The 22,023-nt window shown below is 38.6% G+C and overlaps 1 protein-coding gene across 1 annotated transcript in view; it reads left to right on the top strand.

Moving 5' to 3' along the window:
* Positions 1-22,023, top strand: part of YAP1 (Yes-associated protein 1) — a gene marked incomplete at its 5' end in the record, with an annotated part of 130,065 nt that overhangs the window by 102,466 nt on the left and 5,576 nt on the right. The window contains 3 exon segments of the mRNA XM_010828785.1: positions 4,479-4,660; positions 7,444-7,491; positions 20,021-20,151. Of these exon segments, the coding sequence (XP_010827087.1) occupies positions 4,479-4,660; positions 7,444-7,491; positions 20,021-20,151 (361 nt within the window).

Below are 22,023 nucleotides of genomic sequence, written 5' to 3'. Positions count from 1 at the left end.
TCCTTGGAAGGAAAGTTATGACAAACCTAGATAGCATATTCAAAAGCAGAGACATTGCTTTGCCAACAAAGGTCCGTCTAGTCAAGGTTATGGTTTTTCCTGTGGTCATGTATGGATGTGAGAGTTGGACTGTGAAGAAAGTGTAGTGCCGAAGAATTGATGCTTTTGAACTGTGGTGTTGGAGAAGACTCTTGAGAGTCCCTTGGACTACAAGGAGATCTAAGCAGTCCATTCTAAAGGAGATCAGTCCTAGGTATTCATTGGAAGGACTGATGCTAAAGCTGAAACTCCAATACTTTGGCCACCTTATGCGAAGAGTTGACTCATTAGAAAAGACTCTGATGCTGGGAGGGATTAGGGGCTATAGGAGAAGGGGACGACAGAGGATGAGATGGCTGGATATCATCACCAACTCCATAGTAAATGAGTTTGAGTGAAGTCCGGAAGTTGGTGATGGACAGGGAGGCCTGCTGGGCTGTGATTCATGGGGTCGCAAAGAGTCGGACATGACTGTGTGACTGAACTGAACTGAACTGATGATACCTGTCAGTTGTGAATCTAATGATGTTGGTGACAGGTAGATATAAGCAATTGTATTGATGAGGTTGCTGTGCTGTGCTTCGTTACCCAGTTGTGTCTGTTTGTGACGCCATAGACTGTAGCCCAACGGGTTCCTCTTTCCTGGGGATTCTCCAGGCAAGAATACCGGGGTGGGTTGCCATGCCCTCCTCCAGGGAATCTTCCCTACCCAGGGATCGAACCCAGGTCTCCTGCATTGCAAGTGGGTTCTTTACCATCTGAGCCACCAATGGAGCAAATGTTAGCTCTTAAGTGTTTGGCTTTTTTCTGTCCGTTCCCCTGTAAAATACTGTCAACCATAATTATTAAGGTACCAGCCATTTATTCTTTGTAAAGACGTTTCTTAAATGTGGCTTTTTTGCCATGTGAAAGATTAATAAGACTTTGAAGAATATGAAACAGCGAGTCATGTTTTTTGGACATCTCTTCTCTGCTCTTTCAGAACATTAAAAAGAAATAACCAAAAAGACTTAATTCATAAATTTACAAGAAAAAAGTCTCTGTCGGTCAGAAAATAAAACCACAGAAGAAACAGGGAGCACAGACAGGGCTGGGGCCAGTCGTCTTGTCGGGATGTCAGGAACTCAGAGTGTTGAGAGCATAGAGAGATGCGTGAAGCAGGCCCGATGGGGAAAGGCACGCTGCCGCTGACCGGCCCTGGCCCAGGGCAGAAGCAGGGCTGCCCCCGTACTGTCACAGATCTCACAAAGCAGTGTACAGACCAGGTTATTTTAACCACAAAGCAATAAAATTAGATCCCAATAATCAAAAGTTGGCTTCAAAAAAAAATATGGCTTGCCCCACCAGCTATTAAAATATACAGATAATTAAAACTGTGGTCTCTAATAGGAAATTAGTTGAATGAAATACTGGTCAGTTATTTTTAAAAGAAAATGGTAGAAAAACTCTAATACTACTTTGGCATAGTCTCAAGGATATTATTATCAAAAAGGCAGAGTGAAGTGAAGTATTAAGAGTGTGCTAGCAACACCCTGCTCCAGTGCGCCGTGCAGCACCCTGCTCTGTCTGTGTCTGCTCAGGGCGGTGGTGCGTGGTCAGTAAAGCAAATGTGTAAAATTCAAAAGCGCAGTGTCACAAGTGAACCAGTATTTGAGTTGGTGGCTGAGTCACATAAAGAAGAATTATTTCAGGTAACACTTCAGCTGATTTGGCTGGATATACTTAATGAAATATCTTAAGGACAAAAAAAATGACAAAGAATTCAAACCTTTAATTATCATTTTGTTCATCATAACTTTAATATTCAGTCATAATGTTATTTTGAAATAATTGTGTATGTATAAAAGGATAATACGTATTAATGTTACTAGAACCAAGTTTTTCAGAATTAGGCAGAAAATAGTTATAAAATCTAAGAATCTTAGCAAAACTCCCAAATGATACCTATTGAGGTTATTTACAGATGAAAGGCTATATTATTTGCTTGAAAGTAACTGAGGGAAAAGTCAGAACAGATGTAAAACAAAATTGGTTGTGTGTTGATCATTGGGAAGTTGGGTGATGGCTACATGAGGGTTCATAATATGTTTTTTTTCTGCTTCTCTGTGGCAGTTATTTTTCAAAATTTTAAATATATGCTTAAGAGTATAAAACTGTACTCCTAAATAACTCATGAGTTAAATGGAAATCAAAATAGAAATTGCAGATATTTGCAATCGAACAATCATGAATTACATGTACAACTTCAAATGTGTGACATGCCAGAAAAGCAGTCCATAAAGGTAAATTTATTGACTTAAATGTTCTAAGAAAAGATTTAAGCTAAGTGAGTTCAACTGAAGAAGTTAGAAAAAGAGTTCCCTGGCAGTCCAGTGGTTACGACCCTGTGCTTCCAAAGCAGGAGGCATGGGTTCAGTCTCTGGTCAGGGCATTGAACTAAGATCCCACATGCCATCTGGCATGGCTGAATTTTTTAAAACGCTAGAAGAAATATAGGAAAAATAGAGGGGGAAAGTAAGAACAAAAAAGTTATCACCTTATATTAATATCTCAGTAGTTTGAATTGAACTAAGGCATGCTGAGAGAGGATTAGTCTGCAGTTTTCCTTTTTTCTAATATCCTTGGTTTCAAATCAATGTTATACTGCTACCTAGAAGAGTTGGTAGTCCATGGGGAAATTGGTAGGATTTCTATATTGCCATATCTTTTATAAAGTTAAATTTCTGCCTCAGTGCATAATGAAAGGACTTAGAATCATTTCAGTGTTTTTTCCCAGCACAGATTTTATGCCAAGCTGCTGGACTAGGCACTGAGAATATATGCGTGGTTGGGATTCTGTCCGCACTCCCGAGGCACTTGTCTGAGAGAAGAGGTGTGTGTGCTCAGTCGCTTCAGTCGTGTCCAGCTGCTTGCGACCCTGTGGACTGTAGTCCGCCAGGCTTCCGTCCAAGGGATTCTGCAGACGAGAATACTGGAGTGGGTTGCCGTTCCCTCCTCCAGGGGATCTTCCTGACCCAGGGACTGAACCCACGTCTCTTATGTCTCCTGCATTGGCAGGAGGGTTCTTTACCACTAGTTCCACCTGGGAAGAGAAGATATAATTTGTAAATAAACAATTACAGTCAGGTGAGAAATGTCAGACAAAGTCCCAGGGCAGTGCCCTCAAAGAAGATGATTCTTAATGTACATGGCAGACTCTGGGAAAGGCTGGGAGGTTTGTTCAAGTGGCCTCCAAGAGCTGTGCCTATGATCCAACAGAGGACATGTGAAGATCATCACAAGGAGTTTTCTTTGTGGCCAGAGTCTAGTAAGTCATGAGCACCATCAGTGAATCATTTCGAATTTTGGTAGCAAGGTTGATGAGAGAGAGCCATCTATGATTTTTCTTCGTTTTAATGTCTTCGTAAGGTATTAGGGATATGCTGGTCACAAAAGCGTTGTGAAGTTTCCTTCTTTGCTGTTCTCTGCAAAAGGTTGTAGAAGATTAGTGTCATTTCTTCAAGTGTCAGTATGTATTAAACAGTGACCTGAAATTTCACCTTAAAAAGTTGAATAGATGTCTGAAAAGGTAATGTATCGTTCTTATTGCCATTTTCCGTAATAAAACTTCCATCTGCTTACTGAGGCTAACACAGTCCATAGTTTGGTCAATGTTTTATCAGTGACAGAAATTCACTAGTGTAAGAATCCAATCTAATTGTCAAATGGTGTATTACAGGTTCAACTCAAAACATAACTGACTGCCTTGGCTGTGTGGGGGATACAGTGGTGTTGAATGAGACCAATCTGTGCCATCCAGATGTAGGCTTTATTTGGAGCACGCGTCAAATCTACTTGATTTGTTAGTTAGCATTATATTTAAAGATTAATAATCTTGAACTTTACTGCTTAGATTGCTTTCTCTTAGTTACTTTAAGGGATTTATTTTTAATTGACTATATATTTTATAATAAGCAGTGAATTCACATTATTCAGACTTGAAAAGTTACAAAAAATGTCTCTCTTGAACATCAGTTCTTTAGTCACCCAGTTCCCCAGCTACAGAGCCAACAGGTGTTAATTGCTCCTTAGCTGTCCTTCGATTCAGATTCTCTGGATATGCATGTAATATATCAATACAGTCCTCCTCTCCCTTTTCCTGTTCTCTACTGTGCCTTTAACTTGGTGTGCCTTACACTGCTCCGTGGCATTGCCTGTTAGAGCTGCTGCTTGTTTCTTTCATCTTACGGCCGCTTTACCGCTTTACATACTACACTAATAACAAGGATGTCTGTAATAATAATAAACTGATGTACCCTTTGTACTGTTGGTGGGTTTTTAGGTTATTTCTGGTCTTACTACAGAAGAGGCTATGTTGAATATCCCCATCGTGCTTGTGAATAACAAAATATCCTTTTTCTTTGCTAGTTTTTTAGAACAGATCTTCTGTTTCCTTTCAGCCATGAACCAGAGAATCAGTCAAAGTGCTCCAGTGAAACAGCCCCCCCCGCTGGCCCCCCAGAGCCCACAGGGAGGAGTCCTGGGCGGTGGCAGTTCCAACCAGCAGCAACAGATGCGGCTGCAGCAGTTGCAGATGGAGAAAGAAAGACTGCGACTGAAGCAGCAAGAACTGCTTCGGCAGGTGAGGCCCCAGGTTAGAGACCAGCCTTCCACTCTTGGGGCTTTGTTTTCCTACGTGAAGCTGGGTGTGTTTCATTTTGGCATCTGTTGGTTACAGAGGAATGTTGTTTCTGTACTAGAGTGACACAGAAACCTTCTGTCCAGCTCTGTCCTCGTCTTAGTTTCTTTGCTGGCCTCTGAGCGCGTGGGCTGTCACTTGTAAACCCGTGTCACACAGAGGCCTTTGGGCCATGTTCACTGCAGTCAAGCAGAAGGCAAAGGAAGCAGGGGTGCTTTTCTCAAATATACAGGCATACCTCGGAGAAATTGCCCGTCAGTTCCAGACCACCACAGTAAAGCGAGTGTTACAGTAAAGTGAATCACATGAGTTTTTTGGTTTGCTGGTGCATACAGAAGTTAATCTTTATACCAGTCTATAGTCTATTAAGTGTATAATAGCATTATGTCTTTTAACAGTGTATATTTTTTAAAAGTACTTAATTTTTAAATACTTAACTGCTGAAAAAAATGCTAGCCATCATCTGAGCTTTCAGTGAGTCATCTTTTTGTAATAGTAACATCACAGATCACTATTATAAATAAAACAATAATGAAAAAGGCCAAAATATTGTGAGAATTACCAAAATGTGACACCGAGGCAGAAGTGAGCAATTGCTTTTAGAAAAATGGCTCTGATAGGTTTGCTAGTCACAGGGTTGCCACAAACCTTCGATGTGTTTTTAAAAAAATGCAGTGTCTGTGAAGTGCAATAAAACGAGGTGTGTCTGTACAGGGAATTGCAGACTATTTAATATCTGAAGATTTCACTAAGGGAGAAACTCTGGAACATCACTTGGGGAGAAATATTTTTTACTTAAAACAAATTATTTGTCTAGGAGAATATACCAGTATGATACCTCTCAAATGACAGCTATGTTTCACTATTGCTGAATCTAAGATGTGTTTTATTTAAAATGTAACACAGGCTATCCCAAGTTTAGAAGATCCCCAAGTGCCTTAAAATTACCTGCTTGTGGTTGTTTTTTCACGTTGGGAAGGGCAGGTTCTAACATTAGAGAGCTGGAAACCTTTAGGGCCATTTCTGTCGGTTTTCGTTCAGAAATACTGGTTTTTCTGTGCCTTAAGAATACAATCCCTCATCTCCAATTTCAGAGTGATTAATCTAAAGTTTAGATGTTGGGGGTATGATCTTAGTATATTTTAAAATTTGTATATAAATATTTTGGGTAATAAAAACACAATGTGATTTTGAAAGTGTACAAAAGGTGTAAGTGAAAATAAAATCTCCTTTTCCATTTCTCTAGTTCTCTTTTCTGGATGTAAATAGCTAACAATTTCTTATACTTCGCCTCACCCCCGCCCCAGACATTCTCTTTATTTACAAACATGAAATACACGTGTCTATACTATGGCCCCTGCCCTAAATCATAGCATACTAAGGATAGGCATTAAAAATATCATTATACACTGCATTTTTGCTGCCAGGATGTAGACGTTTGAACAAGGTACTGTTTTCTTCACGAGGGTTATATTTTAATAGTGTCACTTGAGTGTTAATGGAAATAGATGAACTTGGTATAGCGATTGAACTCTGATTTGGGGTTTGAAGAACTGGTACCCAAGGATTAAACTGAGCCATGAGGATTCCAGGCCGCCACACTTGTAAACTGAGCTGTCAGTAACCTGCCAGTATAATCTGGTGTGGTTGGCCCCAAAAGTGAGTAAGAGAGATAATGCCAGTATATGGTGTCATGAAGTGGTCTTAAAAGAAGTATTTCCTCATCTGCCTTTCAGAAAGTAGAAAAAGGAAGCACGTTAACAAGTTTACTATACCACTGACAGACTTTTAACATATTAGTATAAAGGAAAGATATTTTTCATTTAAATAAAACTGTATCACCGGAACAAGGTAGCACCTTGGAGAATATAATTATATAGTTATTGGAAGAAATAAAGTAATTTCAGGGTACGTTTTACACAGCCTGTTTTCATTGCTTGCTTTTCATTTTGTCGTTACTGAGTACTAGATGGTGTAAGTAAATATAATTTCACATGTGATTTGAAGACTATCAAAACCAAGAAACCTTATTAATAAGAAAGATTAAAATCCGTCATTTTGTTGCTGTAGATCAGCTGTCTCCCATCCCCCATCCCCTTCCCACCCGGTGGGCAGAATGCTGCTGCTTATAAAATTCTTTAGAATAAAGAATTTAGAATTTTCCTAAGCCTTATTCCCACTCTTACTCTGGGTGACGGTCCCGGACAGAATAGCTTCCTTTACAGGTGACTTCTTTGTCTCTTTACTGCCTACTGTGTTGTCTTTTCTTCTGTTGAAGTGACCGACCTGCTCTAATCTTACACTAATGGGGTATTGTTTAAGATGTTTGTTTTTAGCAGTCAGTATAAATTCAGTTTAAGTCTTTTGGCTTCCTGTGAACTTCTTCCATTGGCAGTTTCTTCTTATCACTGAAACATCAAATTATATTTTTCTTGCTTCATCTAATACTCAGAAGTAAAGAACCTGCCTGACCAATATCAGGCTGTGTTTGAGTCCTGACACCTGAAGTCTTCCTGTCCTGCCCTCAACGCTGTGAACACTGCTGAGGCTTCTGTTTGTTCCATGGTGACTCCACTGGCTCCTGTCTCCCCCAGTCTGCTTCTTCTTGAGCTAGCTTGGGAATTCTGTGCTATGGTGATATGTCTGGATGGAATTTGTAAGTCAGCCTACACAGCCAAACCATGTGGCTTAAAGTAATTTTTATCCATCTTATTTTTCACTCTTAGGCAATGCGGAATATCAATCCCAGCACAGCCAATTCTCCAAAATGTCAGGTAGGCTCTTGTCTGATGTTTTAGCATTGAAACAGATATGCTGTTAGGAAAGAGAAAAACTTGTGCTCCGGGGGCCTGTCCTCACTGAAGAATAACTTTGAGGCCTCTTCCTACCCAGCTACTTAAGTTAACATTGCTGTTCCCAGAAAGTCGACACTGTCTGCTCCTCCCACAGTAGTAGTCCTTTTGACTCGTGGAGGTCTCTCCCCTCAGCCCCCACTGATACGTAGTGTGCACATCCTGTAGCCTTGAAGTGTGCCTGGTTTTTATTTGTGTAGCCTAAAGGAGTGCTTACGGTGACTTATAGGAATTAAAAATTTGAACAGTAACAAAGCTGGCACAGATTATTTACTTAGGTAGGCTACTTTAGGAAATCTTATTAGAGTATAATGGTACTACTAGGAAAGGGGAAGTTTTTTCTAGTGGACATTCCAAAGAAAGAATATCAAGATCACTAGAAGAGAGAAGTGAACAGTGCTCTACCTGAGTACTCTTTTGGGTTTCTTTGTTGGCTTTTATCAGCATTTCTCCCTGGTGAACCCAAAGAAACAGTGCTTGTGAAGGTATCTTACTTAGATGCAAAGGTTGTGGCCACTTTTTCCTTCTATAACATAGGCACTTGTCTGACTCATGAAGAGAATCTCATTCTTAAAACCAAAGAGATCTCTGTGTTTAGGGTCACCGATTATGGAGGAATTAGGAGCTGAGGGATTATTGCACTTTTTTCAGGGGGCAGAAGTGACCATCAGATACCTCATTTTATTCTCTGTAGCTCTTCTGCACTAGGCTGACAGGTGCATTGTGTTGGAATGAAAGGTGGAAGTAGGAATTGTCAGAACTCCACTCACATTAGATTCTGTTAACTTGTCTGTCTAGAAACTGTACTAGATAGAATCCTCACAGAGACCAGCTGACTTTGTGAGAGGAAAATCTCTATTCTGTATCTCACTCATAAATGCTTTCTTTAATCAAGAAATCAAGTAAGGGAATAATCCATGAACATCATCTTTGCTAAAGCAGTGCAGACATTCTTACAGTGAGGGTTGCTAATTTCACATTTGACTGGGAAGAGCACTGTAGCATTGGATCTTTAAATAAAGTGGAAACATAGGAGCAGACATTAATTCAAATGAGATTTGGGATCAAGCAGAAAGTCCTCCGTGTTAAAGTGTTTTGAAGTTGTCTCCTGTTTATTTTTTCCTATTAAGATCTTAAACTTTAAATCTGATAAATAAATGAACTACCTTCAGGTCTTTATTTCATATATCAGTATAAGTTTAAATAGTTGCTCTCATTAAAATTATCAGGAGTTTTTAGATACTTCTTTTACTAGTAAAGCTTTATAAAAGTTAAGGCTTATAAATTAAAATTCTATTATCAATAAATTTGTATGGTATTAAGATTACAGTGTTGATCCCTTAGATTTGTCTAAGCCAGAGCTGGAAACCTAAAAGAGATAGGTTTTATTAAAAGTTTTATTTCTTAAATTAGCTTCCCATGTGTGGAGAATAAAATATTATTTGCTTGTTATATAAGTTTCAGTTGTCAGTGTATTTACCTGGCACAATTGGGAAAATGTATGAAATTCCAATGTAGGGCTAAATTTGGAATTGCTCAAATACGTAGAAACTGGTGGTATTTGTATCAAGCAAGTATTTGTGTTTTTCTCCTCCTACTTATTTTCTAGATTACCTTAATGTAGATGTCAGGAAAATTTTCACAAAGAACAGTCTTAAGTGAAGATGCCTTTAAATAAGGTTACCAAGATAATCAAGAAAGCAAGAAGAAACTTTCCAGTATCAAAGAAGAGACTGTACAAAGGAATAATGAACAAAAAGCAGTGGATCCATTCAATACTTGAGTGCCAGGCAGTTTTGTTCAAAGTTGTCAGATATCTTTGTTTTTATTTGTTTTTATTTTTCTAATATAAATTAGTACAGATGAGTTAACAAGCACAATGAAATCAGTGACATTATTTTATGATTATATAGCTCATTTGCTCTGGACTGTGGGAAGGTATCAGACTTCAAAATGTTTACAGATTACTAAGTACTTCTGCATAGGATTAACAAAACATGTCTGTACTGTAGCATTCTCTATACTCTAGGATTCTCTGGTCATGTAAGCTAGTGGCAGTATGGGTGAGGGTAATGGAAAATTCTGAAAAATTAAGACAACTTTAAAGGCATTAGTATATCTTCTTAGTTAAAAATGGAAATTATCCCCTTTGTTAGGGTTTGTTGGCAGAATTTTGGAAAAACTTGTCCTCATAGAGCTTTAAATTGTTTAATTTAATTCTGATTAGCTATTTTTATGTTTCTAAAGCAGTTTCTAGTCTCAGGAAAAAACAACAAAACTTTGAAACTGTAAGAATTGTCTTTGCTCTGTGAGATTGAGCATGCATGTAATGTTCAACTTGGAGAAAAAATAGTTCCCCCGCCTGAGTGTGAATGTTTTTACCTGTTTTAGGCTTAAGAATGAGGTTCTTACCGCCTGTGGTTCCCTTAGTACCTGTGAGATCAGGCCTAAACTCTGCAGCCTGGCTAGTGTATGGTCTGTGGTCAGTAGTCTTCTTTCTTTCTCTCAATTCTGGTTAAACCAGTTACCTTCCTTCAGCCAAGTGCACGCCTCTGTCTTGTTGCCATGATCCCACTCATGAGGAATCCTTTTGCCCTTCCCTTTTACTAATTAAGATTCTCCATTTCTTTCATCAAGCCTAGGTCAAAACACATCCCCAAGAGCCCTCATCAGAATTCTTGAAAAACCCAGAAAATAGAAATAAGACTGCTATGTATAGGTATCTTAACTTTATTTTTGAGCAAGTAATTGCTTTACTTGTCATAGAAATTATAGCTTCATAGAAATTATTTATATTGCAAAAAATATTTTGCAGCTAATGAATATTGTGTAATTGCCATTCCATGTATATAGTAATAAATACACACCAGGGTCAGTTACTGGTTTTGAGGGATTAAAAAAATTAATAAAAAATAATTTAAATAAATAAAAATTAATATTGTAGTATTAATATCAAACATATTGTACTACACTCTTAGCCCAAAATGGTGAAGAAATTCAGATGTCCATAGTTTTAGTCAAATAGAGCAAAATAATACCTCTTTTCAGAGCCATGTGAAAATAATCACTGCAATTTTTTTTTTCTGAATTTAATAATAGCAAGTTTTTGGCTTTCTTTCCCTCCAGACTCTCTTTTATGTTAGCAGATACTAGAAAAGCTAAGATTATCTCTCCTTTTTGAAGTCTTAGTATTGAGTAAATCATAGATTCATTTTGGTATTTTCCCATGAATATTTTATTTTTAATGGGCATATTAAAAACTGTATAAGAAGGGAGGAGATTCAGCCTCATGCTCTGCGTACTCTAATAGATTATCTCATTGTTTTATTCATTAAGGTCATGGTAATTTGAACAATGTTATAGTAACTTTATTACTTTGAGACCAGTGAAGTAGCATAAATTACAAATGAGATCAGATCTGTTGAATCGATCAGAGTGTTGAATCTCAGGATCATGCTGTGGGAACATAAAACTGCAAATCTATTTTGATTATCCCTTTTTAAGAATTTAAGATTATCATACAGTTCTCATAACTATCCCCAAATCCATACACATTTTTTAGTCAAAAAGGTTGTTCTGAAGTTGAAGATAACTTTGGTAAGTGCCACAAATATTTAAAAAAACAAAAAGCATTCTCAACATTGGTTAAATGTTTTAATAATTTTTTACATGATTAAATATTCTATGGTGGTTTAAAACTGTGTTAGAAAATGGGGTATGACGAGAACCTATCTTGAATGGTTGAAGGAAATGGCTTTTTTCCTTGTGTTTTAAAAATTGTTGACGTAAACTGCTATTACCAAGACAAACTGTTTAAAAGATGTGTATTTTTAGAGTTTTTCTCCATTTCTAAATTTTTGTTTCTAGTTCACTAAACTAACCTACTATAAATAGATTGGGTTCAAGAAGGGGAAACTTATTTGTGTGCCATGTATTATCCAGAAATGAGACATAAATAGTATTGGCTGAAGAAAAAAGTTGCTTTAAGAAAGTAAAGTTGACATTAAATTTATAGGATTTTCTATGAATGGGATCATAACTTTTTCACTTTAACATGATTATTTTGAGATTCATTCATATTATATCTATAGTTCATTCCCTCTTATTGCTAGTATTCCATTGTAGGAATATGCTACAGTTGTTTATCTGTTCACCTATTCATAGATATTTGACTGGTTTCTAAATTTTGATTTTGTATAGACATATGCCTCCATTTGGGTACTCTTAAGAATTTAATAATTTGCTGCTGCTGCTGCTAAGTCGCTTCAGTCGTGTCCGACTCTGTGCGACCCCATAGACGGCAGCCCACCAGGGTCCCCCGTCCCTGGGATTCTCCAGGCAAGGACACTGGAGTGGGCTAGTAATCTAGCAGTGTTCAAAGTGTTTCCGGACTACTGACTTCTTCTACTGCCTTTCTCCTTATTTTTCTAAATAATGTGAACCAAAGCATCAATTTTTTATGCAGCCAAAATACTTAATATCTTAAAGTATCTTTTTTACCCTATGAGAAATGGTACTGCCATTTAAATAAGAGAAGGGAAATTTTAAAAGGACCAATGGCTTATGTCTAGATTTTGAGTCCATAAAAGTCCACTATATAAACCAGGCGCATCCTGTTTTCCTTTATAAACCATCCTGGAAATTTCCCTCCAGACCAAACTGGGTCCATGAGTTTTACTTACAGTGCAGATAGCCCTGGCTCCACACGCATCCCAGATTAGCTAAGATTTACAGGCTCAGTGGGAAAAGTCACCACATTTTTGTATTATTACAGAAGAAAATGAGCTAAAAATACTTGCTTCCGTTAGAAAAAGTCAAATACTCTAAAAGAACTGTTTGACCTTTGAAATACAGAAGCATGATAAATTTTGGCTGAATTTCATATAACTTGCTTAGTTCTCCATTTTTGAAAGTCTGTCATACTATTTATTCTGACTACCTTTGGGAAAAGACAAGCTTGACGAACTTGTATTTTTAGCTCAGTATTCTAATTTTAGACATTTGTTCGGATAAAAAGCTTCTTTAGAGATAGACGTAACTCTCAACATGAAATGTTTCAACTGAAATCAGTTTTTGTAGACAATCCAAATATGTCCCAAGGCTGATTTTTAAAACAGCTATGCCAGATTTACTCAATTACAAAATAATGTTCATATTCATCCAAAATGCTTTAATAATTTCAATAGAATGGATGTATTCTACATAGGTATATGTAGATATATACAGGCATTATTTTAAGATGGATAGTATGAAGAAAGTTTATATAAAATATTTTTGATTAAAAAATTCAGATTATGTAACTTCATTTCATATTTATCCATATTAAAGTAATTATTTTTCTATAAAGGCACTGGGCTTTCCTGGTGGCTCAGACGTTTAAGAATCTGCCTACAATACAGGAGACCCTGGTTCGATCCTGGATCAGGAAGATCCCCTGGAGAAGGGAATGGCAGCCCACTCCAGTATTCTTGCCTGGAGAATCCTATGGACAGAGAAGCCTGGGGGGATACAGTCCATGGGGTCGCAAAAAATCGGACACAACTGAGCAACTAAGCTCACAAAGTCACTAGCAAAAATTCTGTACACTCTGAAACATTTTTAATATTTTACTACAGAATTGTTAATTTTATGCAGTGTGTTCACTTTCACGTTTGCAGTCCTTGGCTAAGAATAAAAAGAATTATAAAGCTTACTCACAGTGAAAACCCATGATCTAATTGTTCCTCACTGGCAGCAGGACAGCTTTAGGGAGGAACTCTCTCAGTTAACCTCACTCCACATTCACTTTCCTTTAAAACCTGACGAGGCAAAGCACAGAGTCAGACACTTCTGCGATTTTCCATCTCTATATGGATGTGTGTGTGTGTGTGTGTGTGTGTGTGTGTGTGTGTGTGTTTATATGGAAGTGGGCCTTATTGTTTTCATATTCATGTGAACTCCAAACTTATATATAAGAAGTGGAGAGAAGTTGGCCTGTTTTCCTACATAAGTACATATGGTTTTCCTCCCCAACTCTTGACAGTTTCTTTAAAATATCAACAAAAATGTTGATCTTCCTTATTGAAGTCCATGAAATAAATTATGTTCACAGCAGATGAAAATGTTAACAAAAGAATTAATGCTTTGGGGAGGGAGCTACCAAGTCAACTTCAGTTACTTGAAGTCGTTTTGTTTTTAGCAAATACTGAGCTATGTGAAAATATACCCATCTTTGGATAATATATGTATAAACTATTATATATCAATTATACCTCAATAAACCTTCAAAAAGTACTTCTAATCAACCCTGGTTGGTTTTGGGATTTTGTTTATTTTTCCTGTAACTAGAAGTTTCGAACCTCAGCTGAATATTCATACCTGGTGTGTATGGGTTCCGTAATCTGTGTATATGTTATTTGTATTATTGGCCTTACCACATTACATGTGTTTTCACGCCGTATTCCCTACTGTTAATGCTAACATCATCCTGCCACCACTCCCAGTAAATAAAGTGGCATTTTTCCCCTCTTGTTTCTTTCAAGTTCAGTTTAGGTGAATCCCTAGGTTAGTTGCTCTTAGTCTTGACTCAAAAATAGATTTGATGAGAAGTATATATTTCCGTATCCTGTCGGGGGGGTTGGATATCTTCTTGAGCAACTTATAAGAAAGATCGGCCTTCTTATTCACATCTCTAAATTACCTTTCTTTGTAAATGTGGATAGTTGGTTCTTCACTGTCTGCTGACAGTAGAAATTCAGTTGTTAAAGACAGCAAGAAGTAAATATCTATCAGCTTCAAACAAGCAATGTGGCAGAATGAGAACATGGAGATTTTGCACATGGCAATTAGCTTTGGCTTCATAAAACCTTAAAAAAATAGAAATGATCAAAAAGGGTAAGACAGAAAGTTGTGAAGGACAATATGAAAAGTATAGCCAGTTTATTAAGTTGTTTCAGTAATGATCTATTTGCTTCATGTTGCAAGAAGTCAAAACTAGGTACACAGAAAACAAAAGAATGCCTCTTCCCGAGTCATCAACCTCATCTGGAGCCTGTAATTTTACTCATTTTAAACTTTATTGCTTTTAACATCCTCATATTTTAATAGCAATATAAATTCTTCAAAGTGTTTAGAAGCTCTTTTATGCTCCAAAGCATCCATTAATTTATTCACTTTGTACCTTTAGGGACAGCGAAGAAATAGTGAAGGAATGATTACAATATCTTGTGATAAATGCTGAGATAAGCGTGTACTAAGTGCTAAGTACATATATATGTCAGGCTGAGAAGAGAAGCAGAAGGAAAAAGGAACAAAGCAAAGGTATAGCTATCTGACTGCAGAGTTCCAAAGAATTCTAGGAGAGAGAAAGTCTTAATGGAAACAGTGAGAGACTTTATTTTTAGGGCTCCAAAATCACTACAGATGGTGACTGCAGCCATGAAATTAAAAGACGCTTGCTCCTTGGAAGAAAAGCTGTGACAAACCTAGACAGAATATTAAAAAGCAGAAACATCACTTTGCCAACAAAGATCTTTTTGTCAAAGCTGTGGTTTTTCCAGTAATCATGTATGGATGTGAAAGTTGGACTGTAAAGAAAGCTGACCACCGAAGAATTGATGCTTTTGAACTGTGGTGTTGGAGAAGACTCTTGAGAGTCCCTTGGACTGCAAGGAGATCCAACCAGTCCATTCTAAAGGAAATCAGTCCTGAATATTCATTGGAAAGAGTGATGTTGAAGCTTAAACTCCAATATTTTGGTCACCTGCTGCTGGGAATGATTGAAGGTGGGAGGAGAAAGGAACGACAGAGGATGAGATGGTTGGATGGCACTACCGACTCAATGGACATGAGTTTGAGCAACCTCTGGGAGCTGGTGATGGACAGGGAAGCCTGACGTGCTGCCGTCCATGGGGTTGCAAACAGTCGGACACAAATGAGTGACTGAAGTGAACTGAACTTTGCATTGATCAATGCAAAGAAATAGAGGAAAACAATAGAATGAGAAAGACCAAAGATCTCTTCAAGAAAATTAGAGATACCAGCGGAACATTTCATTCCAAGATGGGCACAATAAAGGACAGAAACAGTATGAACCTAACAGAAGCAGAAGATTGTAAGAAGAGGTGGCAAGAATGCACAGAGGAACTATACAAAAAAGATCTTAATAATCCAGATAACCATGATGGTGTGATCACTCACCTAGAGCCAAACATCCTGGCATGTGAAGTCAAGTGGGCCTTAGGAAGCATCACTACAAACAGACCTAGTGGAGGTGATGGAATTCCAGCTGAGCTATTTCAAATTCTAAAACATGATGCTGTGAAAGTGCTGCACTCAGTATGGCAACAAATTTGGAAAACTCCGCAGTGTCCACAGGACTGGAAAAGGTCACTTTTCATTCCAATCCCAAAGAAAGGCAATGCTAAAGCATGTTCAAACTACCACACAGTTGCACTGATCTCAAACACCAGAGGAGTAACGCTCAAAATTCTCCAAGCTAGGCTTCAACAGTATGTGAACCAAGAACTTCCAGATGTTCAAATTGGATTTAGAAAAGGCAGAGGAACCAGAGATCAAATTGCCAACATCCATTGGATCATAGAAAAAGCAAGAGAATTTCAGAAAAACATCTACTTCTGTTTCATTGACTATACTAAAGCCTTTGTGTGGATCACAACAAACTGTGGAAAATTCTTAGAGATGGGTATAGCAGACATTTTACCTGCCTCCTGAGAAACCTGTATGCAAATCGAGAAAAAACATTTACAGTTGGACACGGAACAGCAGACTGGTTCCAAATTGGGAAAGGAGAACATCAAGGCTGAATACTGTCACCCTGCTAATTTAACTTATATACAGAGTAGTCATGAGAAACGCTGGGCTGGATGAAGCACAAGCTGGAATCAAGATTGCCAGGAGAAACATCAATAACCTCAGATATACAGATGACACCACCCTTATGGCAGAAAGCAAAGAGGAGCTAAAGAGCTTCTTGATGAGGGTGAAAGGAGAGTGGAAACGTTGGCTTAAAACTCAGCATTCAAAAAACTTAATCTCAGGGCATCCGGTCTCATCACTTCATGCAAAATAGATAGGGAAGCAGTGACAGATTTTATTTTCTTGGGCTGCAAAATCACTGCAGATGGATACTGTAGCCATGAAATTAAAAGACGCTTGCTCCTTGGAAGAAAAGCTATGACAAACCTAGACAGCACACTAAAAAGCAGAGACATTACTTTATCAACAAAAGCCCATCTAGTTAAAGTATGGTTTTTCTAGTAGTTACGTGTGAATGTGAGAGTCGGGCCATAAAGAAAGCTGAGCGCTGAAGAATTGATGGTTTTGAACTGTGGTGTTAGAGAAGACTCTTGAGAGTCCCTTGGACAGTTGAATTTCATCAGCAACTCTATGGACATGTGTTTGAGCAAGCTCTGGGAGTTGATGATGGACAGGGAAGCCTGGTGTGCTGCAGTCCATGGAGTCGCAAAGAGTTGGACACAATTGAGCAACTGAACTGAAGTGAACAGGGTGTTAAAGACATAATGTCCATCTGTGTAATTCAATCTAAAGATGGAGATGGGGTCGTTCTGGAGAATTACCTAGAGAAGGTAACTGGATCTTAAATAGAAGTATTGTTTTTTTTTTAGTCAAGAGAAGAATGTATGAAAGACATAGTATCAGAGGAAAACATGCCATATCACAGACCTGCAGTCTGTGGGGAGTGCAAACTGTCTTTGTTTTAAAGTCACTTTGTTACTTTGTAAGATGAAAGTGGGGCGTGGGTGATGTTAGATAGAAGATACAGAGAAAACCAGTAAATGGGATCCCCAGAAGCTGCTAGGAGCCTAGGTTGGCCTAGAATAGGAGTTGGCGGTGGGGAATCCATTTTTTAAGCCTGGAAGAAAAGATGTAAGTATGAATGAAGATGGCTTTGTGGGAGCAAACCAGGGTGACAGGGGGAACTAGAAAACCATGATTGTGACTGATGACCTGTAGTGTCCTGATTTAAATGGGAGGGAGCTGGAGAAAGGGAGAGCACGTGAGTGACTGGGGGCTTGGGAGAGAGTGCCAGATTTGGAGTAGTAATCATGAGAATGTGAGAAAAAGTAACCAAGAACCACCCCCACCCCCAACCACGACCACCCATGGAAAAAAAAATAAGTGATACTAGAGGCCCAGCCAAGACCAGAGAATTAATTTATGATAATCTGGATAGCTGTATGGTTTTTCTCTTAGCATTTCTTAGCAATCTCAGCATAGAAATGAAGCAAGCATATTTTTAGTATTGATTCATTGTTGGAATTTGCTGTGTTGAAACAAAATTTGTGTGTGTATCAAGAATCTTAAAGGTACTTGTGTGTATTTACAATGATCCGCTCAGGGCTTCCCTGGTGGTTCAGTGATTGGGGGTCCACCTGCCAGTTCAGGGAGCACAGACTCAACCCCCCACTCGGAAGGAGGTCTCGGGGTGGCTGGGCCCCATGGCGCGCGCACCTGCGCACTCAAGCAGAGCTCTGCAGCAGGAGGGGCTGCAGCCTCGGGAAACAGGCGCCCTCACGCAGCGCAGCTAGAGAAAGCTCACACGTGACAGGGAAGACCCAGCCAGCACAGCCAGGAATAAATACATTTTAAAAGAAATTTTAAAGGAATAAATAAAATGATCAGGCCTGAGTTCAAGCTTGTAGGGGAAAACAGCCAGTAACCTGGAATAGTAAGAGTTCTACCTCTTATTGGGTGGAACTGGGTGGAAAGAAAAAATACGGTCCCAGAAAGCAGGATGAGCATGTGTAAGATTTCTGGGAAAGAACTTTGTATACCAGTTCAGGATATGACAAGGGAACTGCTGATGGAAATACAGTAGTGAACGGTGCTGTTGCAATGTAGAAATGCAGGAACTTCAACATTAGATTACTATATAGATTTTGTTCATGGCTGTTGATAGTTCCCGAGTGGTAAAGTGCAGTTTGAATAAAGTGAAACACTGATCATTGTCCCAAACGTGCGTAAAGATTGTACAGGCAGGTTTGGTTTTGAATAGCAAGGTCTTGGCTGTACAAATGGGTGGTTTTGAGGTATGTGGGGATAAAGATCATTGGAATCCAGAAATTTACGGAGCTCCCATGTTGAATAAATCATCTGCATGATGTATAAGTAATGAGAGATCATGGCATGTCTTATGACTAATATTGGAATAGTAGTGAACATTTTTAAGAAACTTAACAACTGGAGTATGATATGAAAATGTTTTCTACTGATGAAAAATCGGAGGTATAGTAAATACTACTGTTTGTTGCCTAACATACTTGAAGAAAATGCTAAATTTCAGTTACGGTTTAATGAAATAAAGATGTAACTTTTTTTCTCCATCGAAGTTCACAGACCCTCTGCATTCTGTCATGACTTTCTGGCTAAGAAACCGTTTAAAGGATGGTGTATCTAGAAGGGAGAAACCTGAGTTAAAAAGTGGTTGTTGCAAAGTCTAGAAATGTTGGTGCAGAGCTCAGAGAATACCTCCACGGCCTCTGGACCCAGTGGTGCCCTGGGAGGGAGGGTCTTGGAGGTGGTGTGTGCCTCGGTGAGCAGGCTTGCCCACTTGCAAGAGCTGGGAAGTGTCCTTTGTGATAGAAAGCCACGTTTCAAGTCAGACCAAAACTGTCAAGGAGGAGAAAGCTGATCTCTAGCAGAAGATGCTGATGAGAGCTTGAGAGGCACAGTGGAAATCCTCAGAGAAGGGTGCGGTGAATGGATGAAAAGGTGAGGAAAGGACAAGCTGGTAAAGAAGGTGTAGGACTTGGCCAGAGAGAAGTGAACTAGCCTTGGAGCCCTGGGCAGGTGAAAAGCTGGGACCTAGAATGTTTGAAAGCATGTTGGGGCAGGCCTTCTGAAACAGTCAGTAGTGATGGCTCACAGCTTTTGCTCAGTTTCCAGGTGGTATCCTGCTGAGAAACTGTTGGATACCCCTGAAGATATCCGTAGCTCAAGACTGAAAAACCTGAAGTCAGATTGAGTCGCTTGATACCAAAGTGTAAAACAGTGCAGAAGGGCAGTGAGGAGTGTTGGTGTCTTGGTGAATCACCAAATTTTGTTCTTTTGACCTTATTTTTATTACTGGTGCCAAATATATGAAACTGTATGAGAGTTGGTCAGACTTGCCACCCTATTCTAAAGGAGGGATTTAGGCATGTCTGCCAGAATAAAATAACAAGAGAAAACTAAGTAGTTAAGTTAGTTAAGTATATGTTGGGGGGTTAGTAAGCCTGGATAAACTTTCAGTTTATGTAATTTAATGTTCAGTGACTTGAAATGGAGAGAAGAACTTGGCCCTTCTGACTGGTCAACTCAATAACTTTTAGATGTTAATACTTAAGCTTTATATGTACAGGGTTATTACTTTAAATCTAATGATAAATTTGTTAATTAGTGGATTGATTCTGTTTGTGTTGATTTTTTTTTTTTCTTTTTTTTTTTTTAGGAATTAGCTCTCCGTAGCCAGTTACCAACACTGGAGCAGGATGGTGGGACTCAAAATCCAGTATCTTCTCCTGGGATGTCTCAGGAATTGAGAACCATGACGACCAATAGCTCAGATCCCTTTCTTAACAGGTTGGTAAGAGTTGCTACTGGCCAACATCTGAAAAAAATCACAGCTTACAGTGTTCTCCTTAGTTCTTATATATAATAAGCTGTTTGAACATCCGTGTGGGCCAAGAACCACGGCTGTAAATGAATCTCTCCATAAAGGGCTCGTACAATAAAGCTTGAGGATTAGACGCTGGCTGCTGTGAGAGGAAATGAGCTGTTGAGACTTGTAGAGGGGATACTTACTCAGAGTCACGTGTTTGCTTGTGCCTGTGCTGTTGACTAACAGTTACTTGCAGAATCATGAAGGAACATGTGAATGCCTTTCTATGAAAGCAGGAAAAAAAAAAGGCATCTTAAACCTGCTTAGGGCAGCATTATAAGAATCTTTGGAAGGAATTTTCCACCTAAGTGTTCAACCTGAGAAGTTTCACTACAGGAGCACTGTAAGGCCTCATATTCTTAAGGGCTATAGGTCAAGGAGATAAAAAGTAAGGTTGTGTCTCTTTCAAATAATGTGTTAATATTAAAGAGTATTCCAAAATAGCACAGTTAAGGATGATTTTTAGTGAATTACCAGAAATCTTGGATTTCGGGCATATTGCAAAGATGTTATTATATGTAGTGCTGTGTTAAACAGGCTGAGACAGATCATCATCTTTGCCTACAAAGGCATTTAAAACTAAGACTTGACTACAATTATTTCTTGTAGATTGTCAAATATTTATGGAGTTTCGATTTTTAAAATAAGGAACAAATGCTTTCTGGTCTTTGCTTTTGTTTGTAATCAGTTTTAGACAGTGCACTTTTAAGAATGTTGAAAGGTATATTGATTTAGGAAGGTTATTATGCTACCCTTTCAGTTCTCACAAGTTGAATTGAAAACAGCCAGACCCTAAGAAAAATAAGATACCTTGTCATACCAAAATGTTTAGTACAATAAACTTGCTTTATCTTAAGATTAGTGCTGGTGGCCTGATTGACTGGTTTGATTTCAAAGGCCATCTAAGAAAAAATCAAAAGGGAAATGAAAAACTCCTGGAAACAAATGACATTGAAAACAGGACAACTCAAAGGCCATCTAAAATGTATTTAAGTTTTGTATTTACTCTCTGATACATGCAGTTTAAAGTCCTGCCAATAATTGAGTGTATTTATAGAAAATTATAATTCTGAGGTTAATAGCCAGAAAAGTCATAGCCACAGACCTTTTTTCCCCTACAGAGGAAATTTCAGATCAATGTAATTCCAGTACCCATGTCACTGAAGGCTTGTGTTTATTGGTCCAGGGATAAAATGAGACCATCTAGAAAAGAGGGATGGAGACCGCATAGCCTCCTGGTAGTCATTTGTGCAGATTCTTAGAACTTTTGATAAAAGCTGAGCTACAGTTTAAGATTCTCTTTTCTGGTAAAGAACAGAGTGAATCATCCCCAGAGTTGCTAGTCTCAGGGCAGAATCCCATGTCTCCTGTCTGTAGTACCCCATTTTCTAAAACACACATCTAACTCTAGCATTTTTCTTTTCAGAAACGTTGGATGGTTTCCCCCACTGCCTGTATTTAATTTATGATATTCCTTAAACTCTAAGCACTTGTTCCCCTAACTTGCCATGGAGTTGATTTCTGGTGGTGGTGGTACATTCACTCGTCTCCTTTTTACTCAGATGTTTCAAGGCCAGCTCCGGCATTCTGCTCCATTAAACCTTTCCCCTGTACTTTGAAAGTTTGCTCTTCTGAAAGCACTGTAGCCCTTGTATATGTATTTGTTCCCCTCCCTCCCTGAAGTTGTGAGCCTCAGAAAGCATCAGTTGCAGGCTGTTGTCATTAACCTCCGATTGCTCAGCCTTGTCTCATCCCTGTCACATAGTAGCAGATGCTCAGTGCGTGTCACTGGA

The sequence above is a fragment of the Bison bison genome, unplaced genomic scaffold (assembly GCF_000754665.1).
Source record: "Bison bison bison isolate TAMUID 2011002044 unplaced genomic scaffold, Bison_UMD1.0 scf7180017858736, whole genome shotgun sequence".
Classification (NCBI taxonomy): Eukaryota; Metazoa; Chordata; class Mammalia; order Artiodactyla; family Bovidae; genus Bison; species Bison bison.
The sequence above is the reverse complement of the archived record's forward strand: the minus strand, read 5'-3'. Positions and strand labels throughout refer to the sequence as shown.